This window comes from Tupaia chinensis, unplaced genomic scaffold, assembly GCF_000334495.1.
Source record: "Tupaia chinensis unplaced genomic scaffold, TupChi_1.0 Scaffold000688_1, whole genome shotgun sequence".
Classification (NCBI taxonomy): Eukaryota; Metazoa; Chordata; class Mammalia; order Scandentia; family Tupaiidae; genus Tupaia; species Tupaia belangeri.
In genome coordinates, this window is record NW_006160211.1 from 3,532,941 (window position 1) to 3,552,407 (window position 19,467).

General features: G+C 36.6%; 1 protein-coding gene across 3 annotated transcripts in view; it reads right to left on the minus strand.

Annotated features, from left to right (window-relative positions):
- Window positions 1-19,467, minus strand: part of TXNDC16 (thioredoxin domain containing 16) — a 101,686-nt gene that overhangs the window by 21,875 nt on the left and 60,344 nt on the right. For all 3 annotated transcript variants that reach the window (XM_014592439.2, XM_027776633.1, XM_006160541.3), the window contains exons 12-17: window positions 16,083-16,226; window positions 15,503-15,562; window positions 9,568-9,736; window positions 9,094-9,230; window positions 5,490-5,574; window positions 3,263-3,401 (exon numbers count right to left, since the gene is read on the minus strand). In XM_014592439.2, the coding sequence (XP_014447925.1) occupies window positions 3,263-3,401; window positions 5,490-5,574; window positions 9,094-9,230; window positions 9,568-9,736; window positions 15,503-15,562; window positions 16,083-16,226 (734 nt within the window). The remainder of the gene's footprint in view (window positions 1-3,262; window positions 3,402-5,489; window positions 5,575-9,093; window positions 9,231-9,567; window positions 9,737-15,502; window positions 15,563-16,082; window positions 16,227-19,467) is intronic.

The following is a 19,467-nucleotide window of genomic DNA, read 5'->3' on the forward strand; positions in this document are numbered from 1 at the left end:
ATTTATTTTTAATAGTCAAAGGGTACATGTGCTCACCAGAATGGTGGGGTGGAGGAGGAGAAGCACACCTCAGTGTGACAGGTCATGCCATAATCCCTTCTCCTCCATTTTTTCTTCCTTTCAGAACTGTGAGCATGTAAGTGCAGCATGTTTTTCAAGACACAGGGCTGGGGTTTAAACCATAGTCAGCTACATGATATCTAGCTCTCTTAACCTCTAGGATATGTGGTAGGCCAAGAATATCTTCTTTCTTTTTCTTTTAATTTACCAGAAGACTTGTATGCTTGTAAAAGACAGACAGAGAGAGAGGGGAAGAGAACACCCCCAAGGAAGCATGGTATGCCACATTCCCTTTTCCTCCATTTCTTCATCCTGTTGGGCAAGTATGTACATGCATCTGACATGTTTCTCAAGCTGCTGGGTCCATGGGGTTGGTCATGCAGGGTCCAGCTCCCTTAACTCCTAGATCATGGAGCTCACCCCAAGAATATATTCTTAAAGAAAAAAATTAGATAGTGATTTTTATCTATCAGGCCAAGATGAAAAAGTAAAATAATATAAATCTTTTGTAGGGCAGTACAAAAATAGGTAAGTGTCAAAATAGGGCCTACTTTTTGGACTAGCAATTCAAATTCTAAGAATTTACTCTAAATATGTAAATATGTTAATCCTGGATATATCCAAAGATTATCTACAAGGATGTTCCTTAAATAAAAGACCAAAACAAACAAACAAAAACCTAAAAAACCTAAAGACAATTTACTTACCCATCTAGAGGAACTTGGGGACCAGCAGGTGGCACAGAGGTTAAGGTACTGGATCCCACATGGCCCACAGAGTGGTTTGAGTCCTGCACTCAGAGGCCTAAAAAACATGCAGGTATGTGTGCATGTCCGAAATCCCAAGAAAGAATGAAAGAGGAAGGATTACCAAGTGTGTGGGGGAAAGTGATTTCTCACTCTGCGCCCCTTCTCTCTCTGTCCCCCTCCAGTGAGTGCATACACCTTACAGAAAACTAAAGGAAAGAAAAAAGAAATTTGGTTTAAAAAATTCTAGGATATTAGTACAACAGAATATTATGCATATATTACAAATAAATATGCATATCAATATTTCTTGATGAAAATATCCTTTATACATGCATATACACAGGATACTTTTAAAGTTAGGATAAATATATTTCCAAATACAAATTTGGTTTAGGAAATTATGGTTAATTTTAATTTTCTTCTTTATAGTTTTGTATATTATCTCAAAAAAATTAAAGGTTTATAATAATTCTAAAAATATTACACTATGTATATGCTAAGGGAATCATTACTTAATAACATGTCATTAAAGACAAAAATGTTATTTTAATAAGTAATTTTAAAAAGTATATCCTGAAAATATTAACTTAATGATTCAATTAATTATAGCCTATAACTTTATTGGAGGGAGAGAGGAGACAAAATTAAAGTTACAAAAAAGACTTAATAAAGACTACACTGGTCCAACTCCATAGGGCAGTAGTTAAGCACTGTATAGAGGGAACCCAATCCCACATGGTCAACCACGGTTCTGATCCCAGCCCTACTGCTTAAAAAACACACACGGGGTGGGGTGGGGTGGGGGCAGCAGGTGGTGTAGTGGTTGAGACTCTGGACTCCCACATGGCCAACTGCAGTTCAAGTCCCAGACCTAGCAACTTAAAACTCATGCCAGGAGCGTGTGCTTGCGTGCATGTCCAAAATCCCAAGAGGAGACTAGAAAAGAGATTACAGCATGGCCTTACCCCCAGGGAGTGATTTCTCACTTGCTGTCTCTCTGTTCTGTTTCTTCAGCAAACACACATGCCCTATCGCAAAAATCTCTCTCAAAAAAAAAAATTTAAAAACATGCACAGAGGGCACATGCATGTGTGCACAGGATCCTGACAAGATGGAAAAGAAAAAAGGACTGTGGCATGACTGGGTCCTACTAGAAATAGTTGTACATGTGCTCACTGGAGAGACAGAGAGACAGAAAGTGGGAAATTACCCCCAGGACCATGCTGCAATCCTTTTTCTTCCATTCTCCTCTGAGGATCCTGGGCACACAAGCACATGTGCCCGGCATAAGTTTCAAGCTGCCAGGTCCAGGACTCAAGCAGGGGTCGACTATGTGGGAGTCCAGCAACATGGCCATTATGCCATCTGCTGGTCCCCCCAAAAATTTGTAATAAATTATTTAATTCAATTTAATTTAATTATTTACTTACAGTTTGCTACAGAGCATGTGCACTTCCCAGAGAGAGAGAAAAAGTGAGAAATCATGTCACCAGGTTTTGAACTGAACTGTGGTTGCCTGTGGGAGTCCAGCACCTTAACTACCACGCCACCTGCTGACCATCCATTTAGAGCTGATAATAGCATTCTTTATATCATTTTCAAAGTGCAGAAAAGAAACTCACGCTAGGCGCATGTGCGCCCAAGATCCCGAGAGGAGAATGGAGGAGAAGGAATTGCGGCGTGGCCATCTCCCCTGGGGGGTGATTTCTCACTTTCTGTCTCTCTGTCTCTCTCTGTCTGGCTGGAGTGCACGGGCCCTATAGCAAAACCCTCTCCAAAAAAAAAAAAAAAAAGTGCAGGAAAGTGTAAATTTGTAATATTCTAGTTATAATTAATCTAAATGCAAAACAACTGCAATGAAGTCCTCCAGAGAATCCACTGTTAATCAGCACAAAGCATTTATAAGTCAGTATTTTGTTCTAAAACTGTATGAGTAAGAATAACAGCTAATATTTGTTGAATGCCACAGGCCAAACATGGGACACAAAGCACTATACATATCCTATCTCATTTCATCTTCACAGTAAGTCTTGGCAGCAGGTACAACTATGACCTACAATTTACACATACAGAACTGAGGAACAAAGAAGTTAATATACAGCCAATAAGAAATCAAACAAGTCTTTGAAGCCAAGCAGTCTGCCTTTCCAGAATCCATGTGCTATAAGTTTCACCCTAGATTAAGCACTTCAACCGGCCTTTAGCCACACTAATCTCAGCAAGACATGTAAACTTTTAGCTGTGGATTAGAAAAGTTGTATGCAGAAGAAAAAAAAGGAAAGAAAAGAAAAGCTTTATGCAGGACAATAAAACCAAGTAACCCGGTGAATCGTAACCTCACCAAATACCATAACCTGTGGCAGCAAAAGCTGGAAAATGGTTTATTAATACATGGTATCTTTTTAAAAATCTAAATTTCATTTCAAATAACATTCTTACTATAAAATACTCACGAAAGCTTCTAGTAATGCATCTGTTATTATTTGAACCATGTCTTGTGCACTGGTGCCAACTAGCGGCATACTCTCTATTTTTTGTTCTTTGTGTCTGGCAAGCAGCAGGGCTGGAAGAGTTACAGCATATTTATTTGACCTATGGAGAAAAGTAATGTTAAAATTCAGAACCAAAGTGTACCTAGTCATCAAAAACATGTAAAATTAGGCCAGGTAGATACAGAGAGGCAGCAAATGGGAAACTTAACTACAAAAACAAAAAACACTCAATTGCTACACAAACTTTCTATGTGAGGCTGCCTGAGGAAGTTCAGGACCTTTGATAACCTAGATTAAAAGAAAACAATAGAGGGGGCCAGCAGGTGGTAGTTAAAGTGCTGGACTCGCACATGGCCAATTGCGGCTCAAATCCTGATCCTGGTGGCTCGCTCTCTCTCTCTCTCTCTCTCTCTCTCTGCCTCTCTCTGGTGAGTACGCATGCCCTATAGCAAATTACAAAATAATAATAAATAAAATTAAATAAATCTTTTTTTAAAAAGAAAATAATAGATAATCTAGCCAGATTTTTTTCTATACAAGTGTCTCACTGAGAAAATGTCTAAATAAGCTTTATTTTTTTTTTTTTGAGAGGTTTTCACTATAGGGCGCATGCGCTCGCCAGACAGACAGAGACAGAGAGACAGAAAGCGAGAAATCACCCCCCCCAGGGGGGATGGTCACGCCGCAATCCTTTCTCCTCCATCCTCCTCTCAGGATCTTGGGCACGCATGCACATGCGCCTGGCGTGAGTTCTAAGCCACTGGGTCCAGGATGCGAACCGCGGTCAACTACGTGGGAATCCAGCGACATAGCCATTACGCTAACTGCTGGTTCCCCTAAATAAGCTGTAGAACACACTTAATGGTTCTCAGCCTTTGTAGAGTGCTCACTACACTGTCAGGTAAGAGATGGGCATCTATGGGAAACCTATTATCTGCCAGGTACTCTATTCGGTGTTTTCATAGACTACCCCTTTAATGTAGCCACTATCACTCTATTCTTCAGATGTGAAAAGAGGATTCAAATGAGGTGCTCCAGACATAGAGTCTGTCCTCTCTCCAGTGAAACAAGAACTCAAATCCACACTAACCACAATGACTTTTACTATCTGAACCTAAAAGAAAATTCTCTAAATTAAATAGAAGAAATGCTTCATGTGAGCTTACCAGTGAGGCACTCATCTTTACATCATGTGTAAAAACTTAAATCATACCAGAACAAAGTATAGGCATCACAATATTATAAGCATAGTAGGGAGTCTTTAATAACTTAAAGACTCTTGGTTGACCAGTTGGTTATAAACAAAACACGCTCTGAAGACTACTAGTCTGGCTCTTCAGATCATACTTGAATGCATAATGATAGCAGAATAGAAGATAGTGGGTGATTTATTTTCCATGAGACAGATGTATAGGTCTCATATTTCCGGGTTCAGTATTTACATTTAAAAAATAACTGATTTCACAGATAGTACAAACACTAATCATCAATAACATATGTCACCAATGTTCAAAAAAAAATTAAGCTCAGAAGTCACAATTAGGAACATTATACTCAGAGTGTAAGAAAGACCAGCTACTGAGGCTTAACAAAGTCCATTTGACCTGAAATGAGCCATTAAAGTAGAACGTGATAGGTATTAATCACAATGTCTAACTCTGAAGTTCAGTGCTTCATTCTGCATCGATTAAAATATTTTAGTAGTCCACAGAAGTCCCATCTTCTACAGACAAAAAAGTGGTTTAAAAAAGTATTGTGTGTGTGTTTGTACGTCTGTGTTTGTGTGTGTATATATATGTGTATGTAAATATATGTATATGTATATAAACATATACATATACATACACATACCTTGGGGGTAAATAAAAATTCACATGCCTAAGAAGTAAAATTCTCCAAAAACTATGACAACTCCAAAGAACCAAAATTTCACGTAATAGAATGCAAAGAGAAAAGTTTTACAAGACGATGAAGAAGTATAAATACAAGAATGCCCCTGTGGGAGCTTTGACCTAGAGTAGAACAAAATCATCTAAGACTCTAAATAGCCTGGTACTTCTCAATTTCTCCTAGAAAGAAATTAAAATTTATTTTTGTTGCTCTATCTTCCTTTATAAGTTATGTAAAGAGAAACAATACATTATTTCAAACAACTACCTCCCTAAAATTAGAAGAGCAATAAACTTACAGTATCAAAACATCATCTTCAGAATAAATTCCAGTGAGAACATATCCTTGTAGGTAGCTTCCTGCTTCAGTGAAATCTTCTTTTGCTAAATACATAGCCAAAACAAATATATGAAATCTTTACGATTATAGGTGCTACTCATTTGATAAATAGATTTATAAATTGTAGTACTGAATTATTAATTACAAAGATAAATATAAGTGCAAACACCTACAAATAACTTAGTGACTCTAAAATAAATCAGTGTCCTTTTTGTGGCATTAGGTTACTAAAGAAATATAAATTGATATTATACAACTATTGTTTCCTAAACAGATACTATAAACTTAATTTGTAAGATTAACAGCACTCTAATCACGGAGTTACAGAATAAATCAATATTCTTAAGGCAGTATAAGTGGAGACACCTGCTCTGTACATAACCTGGAAAGAGAAGCAAGAATGTGAAAATGATATACATATTATTAATCACAAAATCTAAAAGTATGTATATATATTTTTTAAAAAGAAAAAGAAAATTGAAAATTTTAGTCCTCAGGGACCAGCAGTTGGTGTAATAGCTTTGTCATTGGACTCCCATGTAGTTGACTGTGGTTCAAGTCTCAGGTGGTGGCGGTGGTGGTGAGGGAGTGGGGGGGGGTGATTTCTTGCTTTCTGTCTCTATGTCCCTCTCTGTCTTTCTGGCAAGTGCATGGCCCTATAGCAAAAACCTTTCAAAAAGAAAAAAATTTAGTCCTCTAATAGTGTCTGTTAAGGCTGTGCAGTGATGTAGGATTTGGGTCTTATTTTTTTAATTTCCTACATCTTTTATAATGTATTTTTGTTAATTTTGAGCTTTGATTAGTTTGGGGATCAGGGGTTTTTTCCTCATTTGTTTGGACACATATCTACAGTAAAAATTATTATTTCTGTATATGTCTAAATATGTTTTCATAAGCATAAGTAATAACATATTCTGAATCATATTAATGACTATCTTTAGCCAAGAAGCACATTTGAATTACATCATTGCAAACTAATGAGAAAAGAGCTAAGGTAGACTTACAGGTAAATGATGTATTTTTGCCCAGTGAAGGCCAAATGATAACACAGCTCCATGCATAGAAAGATTCACAGAAATTTAAACAGAAAAACATTACTGGAAGAACTGAGTCATAAAGCACCTAGTAGGTTGGCATGCTAAACCCAAAAATCTGTACGTTAGCAGTCAGCACTACATTCATGTGAGTATCAGCACTGTCAGCATCAAGTAACCACAAAATTACTTTCTTTTTTTTTAAGAGAGAGATCTTTGCTATAAGGTGCGTGCACTTGCCAGAGAGAGATAGAAAGCAAGAAATCACCCCCTGGGGGGGATGGCCACCCTGCAATCCCTTCTCCTCCATTCTCCTCTCAGGATTTGGGGCACGCATGCATATGCGCCCATCATGAGTTTCAAGCCACCGTCAGGGACTCAAATTGGTCGACTAAGTGGGAATCTAGCAATGTAACCATTATGCCATCTGCTGATCCCCAAAATTACAGTTCTTTAAAAAGATACATACTGTCCACAAGATAGAGGAGCACTGTATACAGGAAAGCAAACGTAGCAGGGCAGCTCAGTCAGCCAATAGGCAGCCCTGGGAATTTGTTTATAATCATAAATGTAATGAGGAATTAGTGACCCATTAAAATATTTGGCCTGGGGGCCAGCAGTGGTGTAGTGATTAAGGCTGGACTTACACATGGCCAAATGTGGTTTGAGTCCCAGACCCAGAGGCATGAAATTCCCACCAGGTGCATGTATGTGCATGCCCAAAATCCCAAGAGGAGAACAGAGAAGTGACTATGGCGTGGCCACCCCCCTCCCAGGGGGTGATTTCTCACTTTCTCTACCTCTCCAAGTGAGCACACATGCCCTTTAGGAAAAATAAAACTCTCTTTTTCTTTTCTTTGTAGAGGTTTTTGTCTTAGGGCAGATGCACTTGCCAGAGAGAGAGAGACAGAGACAGTGAGAGGGAAAGTGAGAAATCACCCCCCAGCGAGGATGGCCATGCCACAACCCCTTCCCCTCCATTCTCCTTCCAGGATCTTGGGTACATATGCACATATGCCTGGCATGAATTTCAAGCCACCAGGTCCAGGACTAGAACCACAATTGGACATGTGGGAGTCCAGTAACATAACTGCTACGCCATCCCTGGTCCCCTCAAAAATAAATAAAAATATTTAGCCTTTGTTGTAGCAAAGTGGAAAAGACTCATAAGAAAACTAAGCTACTTGAACCAAATGCCTACATTTTCATTTCTCAGAGAAAGTAGGTAAATTCTGGTCAATAAGTGATCTTTATCTAAAGCAATGACACAATGAACCCTTGTAGTTTCTTCTTTCCTTTTTTGATAGGTAACAGTGGAAAAATACACTGAGATTCAACCTCTCTACTTATCAATGTATCTCTTAAAAGTCTCTTCATAAATTTACTTGTTCATAAACATTAAGTGACTTGTCAGATAGGAGGGCTTCAGACGACAGCCCTCAGATGCATACCTATTTCTACTAAATCAGAGTATACATTTTCCTTAGAATATTCAAAATCAGATATATTCTTCTCCTTGGTGAAAACTATATGTATGTCAAAATATATGACAATCTCAAGGAAATGCTCAGTTATCTAAATAAAAGCTACTTAAAAAGGATTTTGGGGGGTACCATAAATATAACTGGGAGACAGATATAAATAGTGTCCTACAAATGTAGGAGTTAAATAATTTTAACTGCATACACAGGAGAAATATATTTATTTAGCAATGTTGATTTTTCCACTATCACATCATACTGAATAATTTTATGTATACACACTCTTATATATATGCATCTACTCATTAATTCTGTCAGCAGATAGTTGAAAAGCAAGAATATCCCAGTAATTAAAAGCATTTCTAACCCACTATCTTGGTTTCCAAATTTATCTTCCCACTGAAAGGAACCTGAATGCCTTGGAGAAATGTCTGATATGAGGAACAAGGCTGGGAACTCTTGTGCCAAAAAGGACATATTCAAAGAATGACAGAGATAGGGACCAGCAGATGGTGTAATGAATACAATGCTGGACTCCCACGAACTCGACTACAGTTCAAGTCCCAGACCCAGTGGCTTAAAACTCACGCAATACATCCCTGAAATCTTGAGAGGAGAATGGAGGAGAAAGGACTGCAGTGTGGCCATCCCTACCACCTCCTCGGTGGGGGGAGGGTGATTTCTTGCTTTCTATTTCTGTCTCTCAGGCAAGCTCAAAAAAATTAAAAAATAAGATGATAGAGATATATCAAAAGAACATAGGAGTAAAATTAAAGGGGCTCCCACTGAGAAGAGAAAGCTCTGTCTTAAAGTAATGTAACAACTAATAAATGTAAAGGAATAATGGAGTTAAAAAATTTCTATTTGGGGCCAGAGAGTGCAAGTGAATAACTAGATAATAATTTTTATTTTTCTTCTAACTTCTCTGTATTTTCAAAATTTTCTATGATTTAAAAAGATAGTCTCTTCTTTAAGAAAAATAAAACAATTAGTAAGCAATGACTGTTTAACAATATACTATATAATTTAATAGCTCAATTCTACTCACCTGATGCCATGGTTGGACTAAATAGTCCCAGTACTGACACATTAGAATAGGAAATCAAGTCTTTATATAATTCCCCACTTAAATACTCTTCTGCTTCTCGGATGGATGTTAGGTTCACTGGACACGAAACCCTATTGCTAGATAAATATTAACAATGATTCGAAATTAATTTTTAAAGATCTCTTTCAGTTTATAAAGAAACAAAACATACTAAACTTAACCAGCAATATATTACACAGAATATCAGATAAAGACAATTAAATATTATTCTTAAAAAGATTAGCCGCATTAAACAAGGTTACTATTTCCCCAAAAGTGACAGAATGTGCATAGACTCTCCTTATAAATATTTATTCTGTGAACTCAATTCTAGTATCTTCCCTAACCTATTCAAAGTATGTCCACGAAGTACGAGTATCAGAACTTCTACATACCTAAAAATTTAGAAATCCTATAGTGAAGCTAAATACTTACAGCTGGATGAAGTTTAGAAGATCCTCAGTTCCTAACATGCCAGCATAAGATAATGGGCTCTTGCCTTTCTTGTACATCTTTACAACAGGAAATTCAGTAACATTTTGCTTCGTACATACATCAGACCAATCTGCACAGTTTATTCTAGTTAGAAGCATACTGGATATGCCTTAAAGGAAGGAAAACGCATATTTTAATAATTATTAATGTAGAATCCTCATTTACTTAGGGTTTCTCAATTTTCTATTCCACTCATTTTAACCTCTCAGCATGAAACACTCCTTAAACACTCTCTTCCCTTTGATTTTTGCAACACCTTCTATTGGCCTTTTTCCATTTCTCCAGCTTCTTCTTGGTATCATTTTGTTCAAGCTTTTCTGCCAGGGAAGCTGGGAGGTTTTCAAGGCTCATTTTAAGTTGCCCTCTCTTCTTGCTCCATACTCTCTTCCTAGACAACCTCAATAACCATCAACAATCCAATGAGTGCTAAATTTATATCTTTGGCCTAGACTCCTCAGTGAAGTTCCAGATTCTTGTATCCTTACTGCCTTCTCTGCTTCCTTTTAGATGAACGCATCCTCAGATTTACTATATCTAAAAACAAATGCAGTTTCCTTCCTTTATGTATTGGTAAATGTTGCCCTTCTTATGCAACTCAGAAAACAAAGCATCGTGTTTCATTTTTCCCCATTCTCAAGCTCCCATGTCTAATCAATCAGCATGCCTTTTCTGCCTGACCACCAAAATTTTAAATCTCTCTAATCATTGTCCTTCTCTTTATTGCTGTTATTCAAGTCAATATTCTCCTGGAAAACAACAGACTTCTAATTTACCTCCCTGAATTTGATTGTCTCCACACTAACATTAGACATAGCTTTCCAAAGCTTAAATGTGTTTTGGTACCAGTCAACCCCTATCAACCTTTACAGAGTTAGGTCCTTCTCATCTTCTGGGACTAATTCAAGGAAGCCTTCTCTGACACCTTGATCTATATCAGGACCTTTTGACAAGCACTCTGATAGCAGGGGTCCCAACTCCTCATATTGGTCAAGGGCCTGTTACGAATCAGCTGCACATTAGAAGTTGAACAGGTAAAGTGAAGCAAGTGAAGCTTCATCTGCATTTACAGCAGCTCCCCATATCTTGCAATAATGTCTGAGCTCCAACTTCTGCCTGATGAACTGTAGTGTTAGATTCTCATAGGAATGCAAATCCTACTGTGAACTACACATGTAAGGGATCTAGGTTGCATGCTCCTTATGAGAATCTAATGTCTGATGACCTGAGGTGGAGCTGAGGCAGTGTGCTAGTGCTGGGGAAGCAGCTGATGCATTTAATATAATTATTCCATCATTATTTCATCACATATTACAATGTAATAATAATAGAAATAAAGTGCACAATAAATGTAAAGAGTTGGAATCATTCCAAAATCATCCCCCTGATCCTGGCCAGTGGGAAAACTCTTCCACGAGACTGGTCCCTGGTACCAAAAAGGTTGGGGACCACTGTCTTACAGAACTAAGCTCCTTTCCTTATCTTCTTATATAATTATGTACTAATTTGTGTAATAATCTGATTAATGTTTGTCTATACCAAGAGGACTCCTTGAGAGCAGGAACTGTGTCTGTTTTACTCAACATTGATTTTCCAGCACCTAGATGAAGCACCATAAATAGACATGTGAATAAATCATACATATGAATTCATCTAGGATTTCAAGTACCCATTCCATCTAAATATTTTAATTTCTTTTCAGCCTAAGAAAATGCTGAATCCACAATAGAATATGCTGGAAGACACAACAGAAATTCTTACTTTTTCTATAATACAATATGTAAACCTTTAGACAGAAAGAAAGAAAGAAAGAAAGAAAGAAAGAAAGAAAGAAAGAAAGAAAAACCGAATAAAATAAGCAAACACAACTCAGCTACTGAAAGGAAGAAATAAAACTCCTATAAAAAAAACTTTAATAGCATATGAGATCAAAGAAGGCATCTTTGTATATCAGTTTTGGATACAGTTCAAATATAATCTACCCCTATGATTGATTATGAAATGTAATATTTGAATATTTTATCACCAAAAAATTTTGATACTGAAAATTTACTTTTACATTTTAAAAGATCTTGATTCTATCTCATAAATACAATAATATCACTTTGGTGTTAACAATCTGTTTGATAATATAGGCAGGGTCTTATTCACAACTATGTAATTACTGCCTGGCACAATGCCTGTAACATAGGATGAACCCAACAAAAACATGTAGGATGTATTCTGATATTTCTTCATAAACAAATTTTAGTATTTTACATTAAGGTATTTAAATATTGTAAGAGCACAAAAACAAAGATAAATCCCTAATCCTTAGAAAATCAGACCTGGTAAGTAACTTCTCTACAAAATTCTTTTTTCTTTTTAAGTCATTTCATCAATAAATACTGGGTTGTTGGAAAAGTCATGATCTGTTTTCCTGTATTGTTCTATGCAAATAAGCATCATAACTTTTCCAATATGTAGTGATGCTTGCTCATACAGAGTGCCATTTTATACTGCCACCCAAGTATGGAACTTAGTGCTAATACAGAGCAATTCTTTCCTTTTAATAAGACTACTCAACCAGTCTACTGCTTTTAAAATGCTATTATTACTTTGTCCCTATAGCTGAAATTGAAAACTTTGATGTTATCTTTTAGAACCAGAAAAATAATACTGATACTTGTCATTAAAAGTTGTAAGATTACTTATACTGAAGTTATCAATTTCGCATTTTATTCTCTATAAAATGGCCTCAATAGTTACTCATATTTTGATTGGAATAATCTAATATTCTAAGATGCCTATGGTATTATATCACTTACACTTTATCACTGCAGTGATTTCAAATATGGTTCCTAACTTAAAGAAAAAAAAAATAGACTCTTTTGGATTTAGATACTATGTAAGTATGAAACTTTGACATTTGCTGCCACCTTGTGACTGAGTAAAAAATACTTTTTATCATCTTAGATTAAGAGATGAAAATGGCTTTTTCCCAAAAAGTCAACATGAAAGACATGTATGAGACAAAATGTACAAAATATTACAATATTTTCTTAATTTATGAAGTTATAGTATAGGCTTCAACACAGACACAAAAAAGTCACTAACTATAATTGGTCTGAGAAGTACTTCACGATGGGCAAAGTATTTTTACAAGCAAAATGAGAAATAGTGATTGACTGTTTTAAAAAATAATTAGAATAATAATAATACTGATTGGGGAAAAGACAGAAAAGATATTGAATGTTGAAGCGGGGAGATTAATGTCTCTGTATTGACTGACATGCATGGCATTCCCTTTTGAAAAAGCAATGTAATACACTGTAAAGTTCTATGTAATCCAATGTAATATAAAGAAGATTATGATGATAATTTAAAAAATGAAAAAAATATTAATATATATTTCAAAATAGCTAGTAGAGAGGATTTTTAATGTTTTTACCACAAAGAAATGACAAATGACTGAGATGATGAATATGTTAGTTACTTTGATAATTACAAAATAAACATATCAAAGCCTCAAAAAAAAAAACCACTATATTACAATTCTACATTAAGTCCCTGACTTCCAAAATAGCCCATTTATCTGATACCTAACTACTAAAAAATTATTTATAAAGGACATATTGAATGAAAAGGAAATCAAGGCCTGAGTTAGTTATCTTTGTTTTTATTCTATAAACAAATACAACTTGGAGCCCTTGTATTGAGGGAAGAGCAGGCCTCATTATTTGGTCATTAACATGGGAAAAGGTAAGAGAATCTTTTTCCATTTTCATCTGATGTCTAACTAAGTGGGTTGGAGGAATTGGAGTAAACTAATCCAATTATTCAGGGACACTATGCAGTTATTATTTCATTATAGTTTTTCTTTTTTCTCCTCCTTTCCTTCTAATTATGTGCTCATAAGACTAGGAATCTAAAGAAAGATTGCAGCTATAAAGGAAAATCTGAAAGAAAGTTATAGAATTTTTTTTTTTTTAATTATTAGAAATCTGGGCCAGCCAGCGGTATGGTAATTAAGATGGCTGAATCCTGCATAGTCAGCTGAGCAGTTCAAGCCCTGGACGCAGTCACTTAAAAAAATCACACCAGGCACGTGTGCGTGCATGCCCCAAATCCCAAGATGAGAATGAAGGAAAAGGGACTGGAACGTGGCCATCTCCCCAGGGAATGATTTCTTTCTCTCTCTCTGGCAAATACATATACCCTATAGCAAAAATTGAAGAAAAAAATAGTAGGGATCATGGTATCCATAAACTTAATTACCCCTTCACTCAGTAATAAAATAACCAAAAGTTGGGTCAAATGTGACTAAAAATAAAAGGAATGATGGATTTTGTGTTACTCTTCAGTTTCTGGAATCAATTTCTTGAGCTCACAAAAGTCCACGATGTAGGGGAACCAGCAGTTAGCGTAATGGCTATGTCGCTGGACTCCCACGTAGTCGACCACGGTTTGTGTCCGGGACCCGGTGGCTTAAAACTCACGCAGGGCGCGTGTGCGTACGTGCCCAAGATCCTGAGAGGAGAATGGAGGAGAAGGGATTGTGGCGTGACCATCCCCCTGGGGGGTGATTTCTCACTTTCTCTCTCTATGTTTCTCTCTGTCTGTCTGGCGAGCGCACGCGCCCTATAGCAAAAAACCTCTCCAAAAAAAAAAAGTCCACGATGTATACAAAAGCTGTACATCACTACATCTATTTCACTAAATACGGTGAAAAGATAATATTTCCAAAAGTGTATGTCAGTTTATTCATGTATTCAACAATTACTAAAAATCAGGTATTTTTCAGTGTGAGGCAATATGCCAAGTACAGTGAGTTGGTTATAAGGGATACTGCTGATCCATACAGAATTCACAAAGTAATAAAAGAGCCTGTGAACTAGTGCCCCCCAGAACTTACAGTGGATACATTCCCACAGTCAGGAATAAGCCTACTTAACCGTAATAGCTTCTATTTCCAGGCAAACAGTTGGAAGAAATCATACGACAAACCATGACACAATTTGTCTTACTCAACTGGTTGCAAAATATTATACACGCCTAATCCTAGTCCACCTAATCCTGCGTCCCTACTGCTCTGTAAATCATTGCTGGGAAGATAGACATTTTGAGTTAAGGTCTATTCCTTGGATTTTTATTTGCCTACTATTGGATCATGTTTCACAGAATAGTTAAAATAAAAAGATCCTGGCTATGAAGCAATATCTTGGTCCATTAGAAGCTAACTATATAGCTTCAAGAACACATAGATTGTAGGCTGGTTCCATGGCCTCAGGCAGCTAAATTCCACATGGCCAATCACACAGTTCAAATCCCTTCCTGGCACCTTGAAAGACATACCAGGCACATGTGCATGCACACCCAAAATTCCAACAGGATAGAGAAACAGGAGAAAGGATTGTAGCATGACTATGCCTCATCTCCTTTCTCTACCCCTCTCTTTCTCTCTGAGAAGTGCATGTGCCCTTTGGCAAATTAAAAAAAAAAAAAAAGAACACTGGGATTTTGATCTTTCATTAGACTGTGTGACTGGATCTTAATCAGTCAAATTTTTACCACCAGTATGTAATAGTAATTACACAGACTAGGCACTCAGTAAATGCTTGCTGAATGACCAAAGTTAGCTAGACAGGTTTTGGACTAACTGTGTAGTCACAAATACTTAATAAATAGGTTCTCTGCTTTCTACTGAAAACAGTCCCAAAAAGACAATCCAAGAGAATGCTTCCAAGCATTTTTGAAACTCTGGGTTCATATTAAGCTTGGATACAGACTATAATAATCTGAAATTTATGTGGTTTTCCACATCTTTAGCATGGCATAGTTTTACAAATAGCTACAGCTTAGAATCAGGAAAATAAGCATGCACACCACAATACAATACCTTTCAATTTAACTGCCACATCAATATAGGATTGCAGAAATGCCATGGATACAGCTTGCCCTACATTAAAATAAAAAATTCAACAGATGTTACATATGTATCTCCAAGGCAAATATGCTTATATATAATAACTATTAGATTTATGGAGTTTCCTAAAATTGTTATTTTTGACAAAAAAAAATCCTAATATACAGTCCTCAGTATAGTTCAAATATGCAACTAATTTTCTACATTTATTCTGCAAGGATAAGTGGCTATTATTTGAAGATAGAAGCACTTATATTTACTATAAATAGATAAGAACTGTTCATATAGTTTAAATCATTAGCTTGAATCACAAAGTTTTTCAAAATGAATTAACTAATATCTACTTTAATCATTAACCTTCAATTTATAAATCATGTATAGACAGTTTTATAACCCCCAAATCAGAAGTAAATGCATCAATGCACTCACCTACTTGAGTCACAGGAAGCTATGTAGCTTTTTAATATGCAATATTGAGTACAAAATAAATTCTGTCTATTTTCAATGTCCCAATATATAATACAAGTAGACTCCACTGAAGGCTCATACTCACAACCAGCATAGAAGAGCACTATGCTGTCAGATGCCATTACTGTTGCATTAAATGTGTCTTCTGTTAGTTCCACTGTCAGTTCCAAAGGTAATTGTCTCTTCCTGTCTCTGTAAACAGTTTCTGCCACTTCATCATCTTGGATATCTAAAATGTTTGAAAAGAAATTAATTTAATATAGAATATTGGAACCAGCAGTTAGCCTAATGGCTATGTCGCTGGACTACCACGTAGTCGACCGCAGTTCGTGTCCCGGACCCGGTGGCTTAAAACTCACGCCAGGCACGTGTATGTGCGTGCCCAAGATCCCGAGAGGAGAATGGAGGAGAAGGGATTGTGGCAGGGCCAGCCCCTCTGGGGGGGCTGATTTCTCACTTTCTGTCTCTCTGTCTCTCTCTGTCTGTCTGGCGAGCACACGCGCCCTATAGTAAAACCCCTCAAAAAAAAAAAAAGAATATAGATGTATAATTTTAAAATTTTAAGCGCTTCTCATAAGCATATAATAATTTGGCACTTTATAAAACTTTTGAATGTCTACTATCCTAACAGATGAAATGCACGATATTTAGAAAACTTTCCAGTTGCCTTGTTTTTTTCTTTCCTTTTTTTTTTTTTTTAATTTCCAGAGGACACAAATACCCACCTGAGAAAGAATGAGTCAAAGCAACTCCCAATGGGCAGCGTCACAGTCCATTTCTCCTTCCTGTCACAACTTTGGGCATGCACACGCACATGTCCACTGTGTTTCTCAAGCCAGAGTCTGGGATTTGAACTGTTGTCAGCCATATGGGATCCGGTTCCCAAAACACAGCACTTAACCACTGCACTATGGGGCCAGCATCCTGGTTTCCTATCTAAAATGACTCTGAGATGCTTTTTGACTCAGAAATCATGAAGTTTTCATCAATTCAGGAATTATTTTAATAGTACTACACATATAACATGATGAGTACTATTTTGTCTCTCATAAATATATTTATATGTAATCTAAAAAGGCCCTACTATACATATTTGATGGTGTTTATTTAGTGTCTACAATTATGCCAAGCATTTGATAGACATTAGGGAAAGTGGAAACAAAACAGATGTAGTCCCTAACAAATGGAACTTCTCTTTTGGAAAAGTCAGACAATAAATTGATCACAAAATAAATATGTAATTATAAATTATTATTGGTTTATGAAGAAAAGGTAAAAGTTATAATTAGAGACTGTAACAGGAAGATTTAAGTTAGGAAAGTCAAAGACTGCCAGGTAAAGAATCAAGAAAATAATGTGTTAAAAAGAGTCGTACACACAAAGACATAAGAGAGTTAGCATATACTGGTACTGAGAGAAAGCAAATTTGACTAAAACAATATGGAGTTGAAGGAATAAATGGCATAAGAAAACTCTAGGCTAGGCAGTGGTTGGATGGTAGATGGCCATATAAACTAATAACTCTAGATTTTATCCTATGTGTGTATCAAGTTATGAGTGGATTCTGAATTTGTAAAAACCTTTATCTACTTTAGATAGATCAATCAATAGATCCATCCATTTTTCCATGTATGCGGTAGAAACATATTTTGAATTTATAATATTTTGTTGGACATTTTTAAACTGTATGGTTTAAAATTTTTTAAATTAAAAAAAAAAAAGGAGCATCTAGGTCAGCCAGTGGTAGGTGGTAGTTATGCAGGTGAATCCTATGTGGCCAACTGAGTGGTCAGGTCCTAGACCTGAGGGCTTGAAAAACATGCCAGACACATGTGCATATGCACCCAAAACCCTTAGTGGAGAAGGGATTGTAGCGTTGCCATCCCCCTGGGGGTGATTTCTCACTCTTTCTCTCTCCTTCTAGAGAGCGTATACACCCTACAGTAAAAACTACAAGAAAAAAAAAGCATATAACTTGAATAAAGATACAATTAGGGCTCACAGAAGTTGAAACTAATTGAGAATTTAAAATAAAACTTAAGCAGGAAAAGAATAGAGGCAATGAAGGCATACAGAGCAAAGGAAACATGGCATGAGCAAAGGCACAGTGGCCTGAAAGAGCGCAATGCAGCTGGAAATGTAAACACTGGTAATATTACGGATTACTGGTAATTCTTTAGATAAATAATATTGTGTCCATTTTTAAAATAAGGACCATATTTCTGAAGTACACAGGGAAATATTTATAAACGTGTATGTTTGGAATTGGTTACAAAATAATGATAGAGAGTGGCTGGAGCAGGATTAGCTATAGCTGACAATGGTTATGGCCAAGTAATGGCCACCAGGAGGTTCATTCTATTATCCTACCTACCTCATGGTATTTTTGTAATTCCCTATAATGGCACAGTAAACAGAAACAAAGGAAGGAAGACAAGGCATTCAGAGAACTAAAATACTGTTTTCCATATAATTTCTAACACCATAAAACAAAATTCTAGATCTTCAAGTTAGAACCATACCATCCATTTTCTAACTCCAGTCAGTCTCCTAACTCTCTTGGCATCAATTTCAATTTTGTGTAACATGAGAGCTGCACTACATTAAGGTACTTTTTAAAAAAGAACTACTTATTCATTTATTTAAATCCATTTGTTATCATTTCTTTTTTTTAATTTGACTGGAGAGAGAGAAAAGGGAAAGCGAGAAAGCAAGCCACCAGGTCCAGGACTCGAACCATGGTCAGTCATGTGGGAATCCAGTGCCTTTAACCACCACACCACCTATCAGCCCCACATTAAGGTACTTTTAAACATTACATTCTTTCTTTTTTGGGGGGTGGAGGGTAGAGGTTTTTTGCTATAGGGTGCATGTGCTCGCAAGAAAGAGAGACAGAAAGCGAGAAATCAACCTCCCCCCCGCCACCAGGGAGGGGATGGCCATGCCACAATCCCTTTTCCCCGTTCTCCTCTCGGGATCTTGGCCACACACGCACATGCGCCTGGTGTGAGTTTAAGCCTCCAGGACTCAAACCGCAGTCGACTACATGGGAATCCAGTGACATAACCATTACGCCAACTGCTGGCCCCACTTTTAAACATTACATTCTATGACACTAAAAAGTTACACCTTCATTACCAAAATTAGCAAAGGCCTATTTTAAAATTTATTGTATAGGGTTTTGTTAATTCATATATTTTCATCTTTCTGACAATCTTTCCTTATTTTCCAATTTATCTTTGTTTCTTTTATTTTGTTCCACCATCTCCTTTTTATCTTTCCTATAACCTGTTAATAAACTACCACAATGGTAAATCTAATCACTCCTCAGTTTTCTCTCTCTCACTTATTCAACAATACATAGGGTTTATTTTTTAGTTATACTATTTTCTTTACTTTTCTTGTCATTTGTTCATGTTGTCCTTTTGCAGAATCTAGTCCTTTTCATTCTGATTCATGCTTGTCCACTT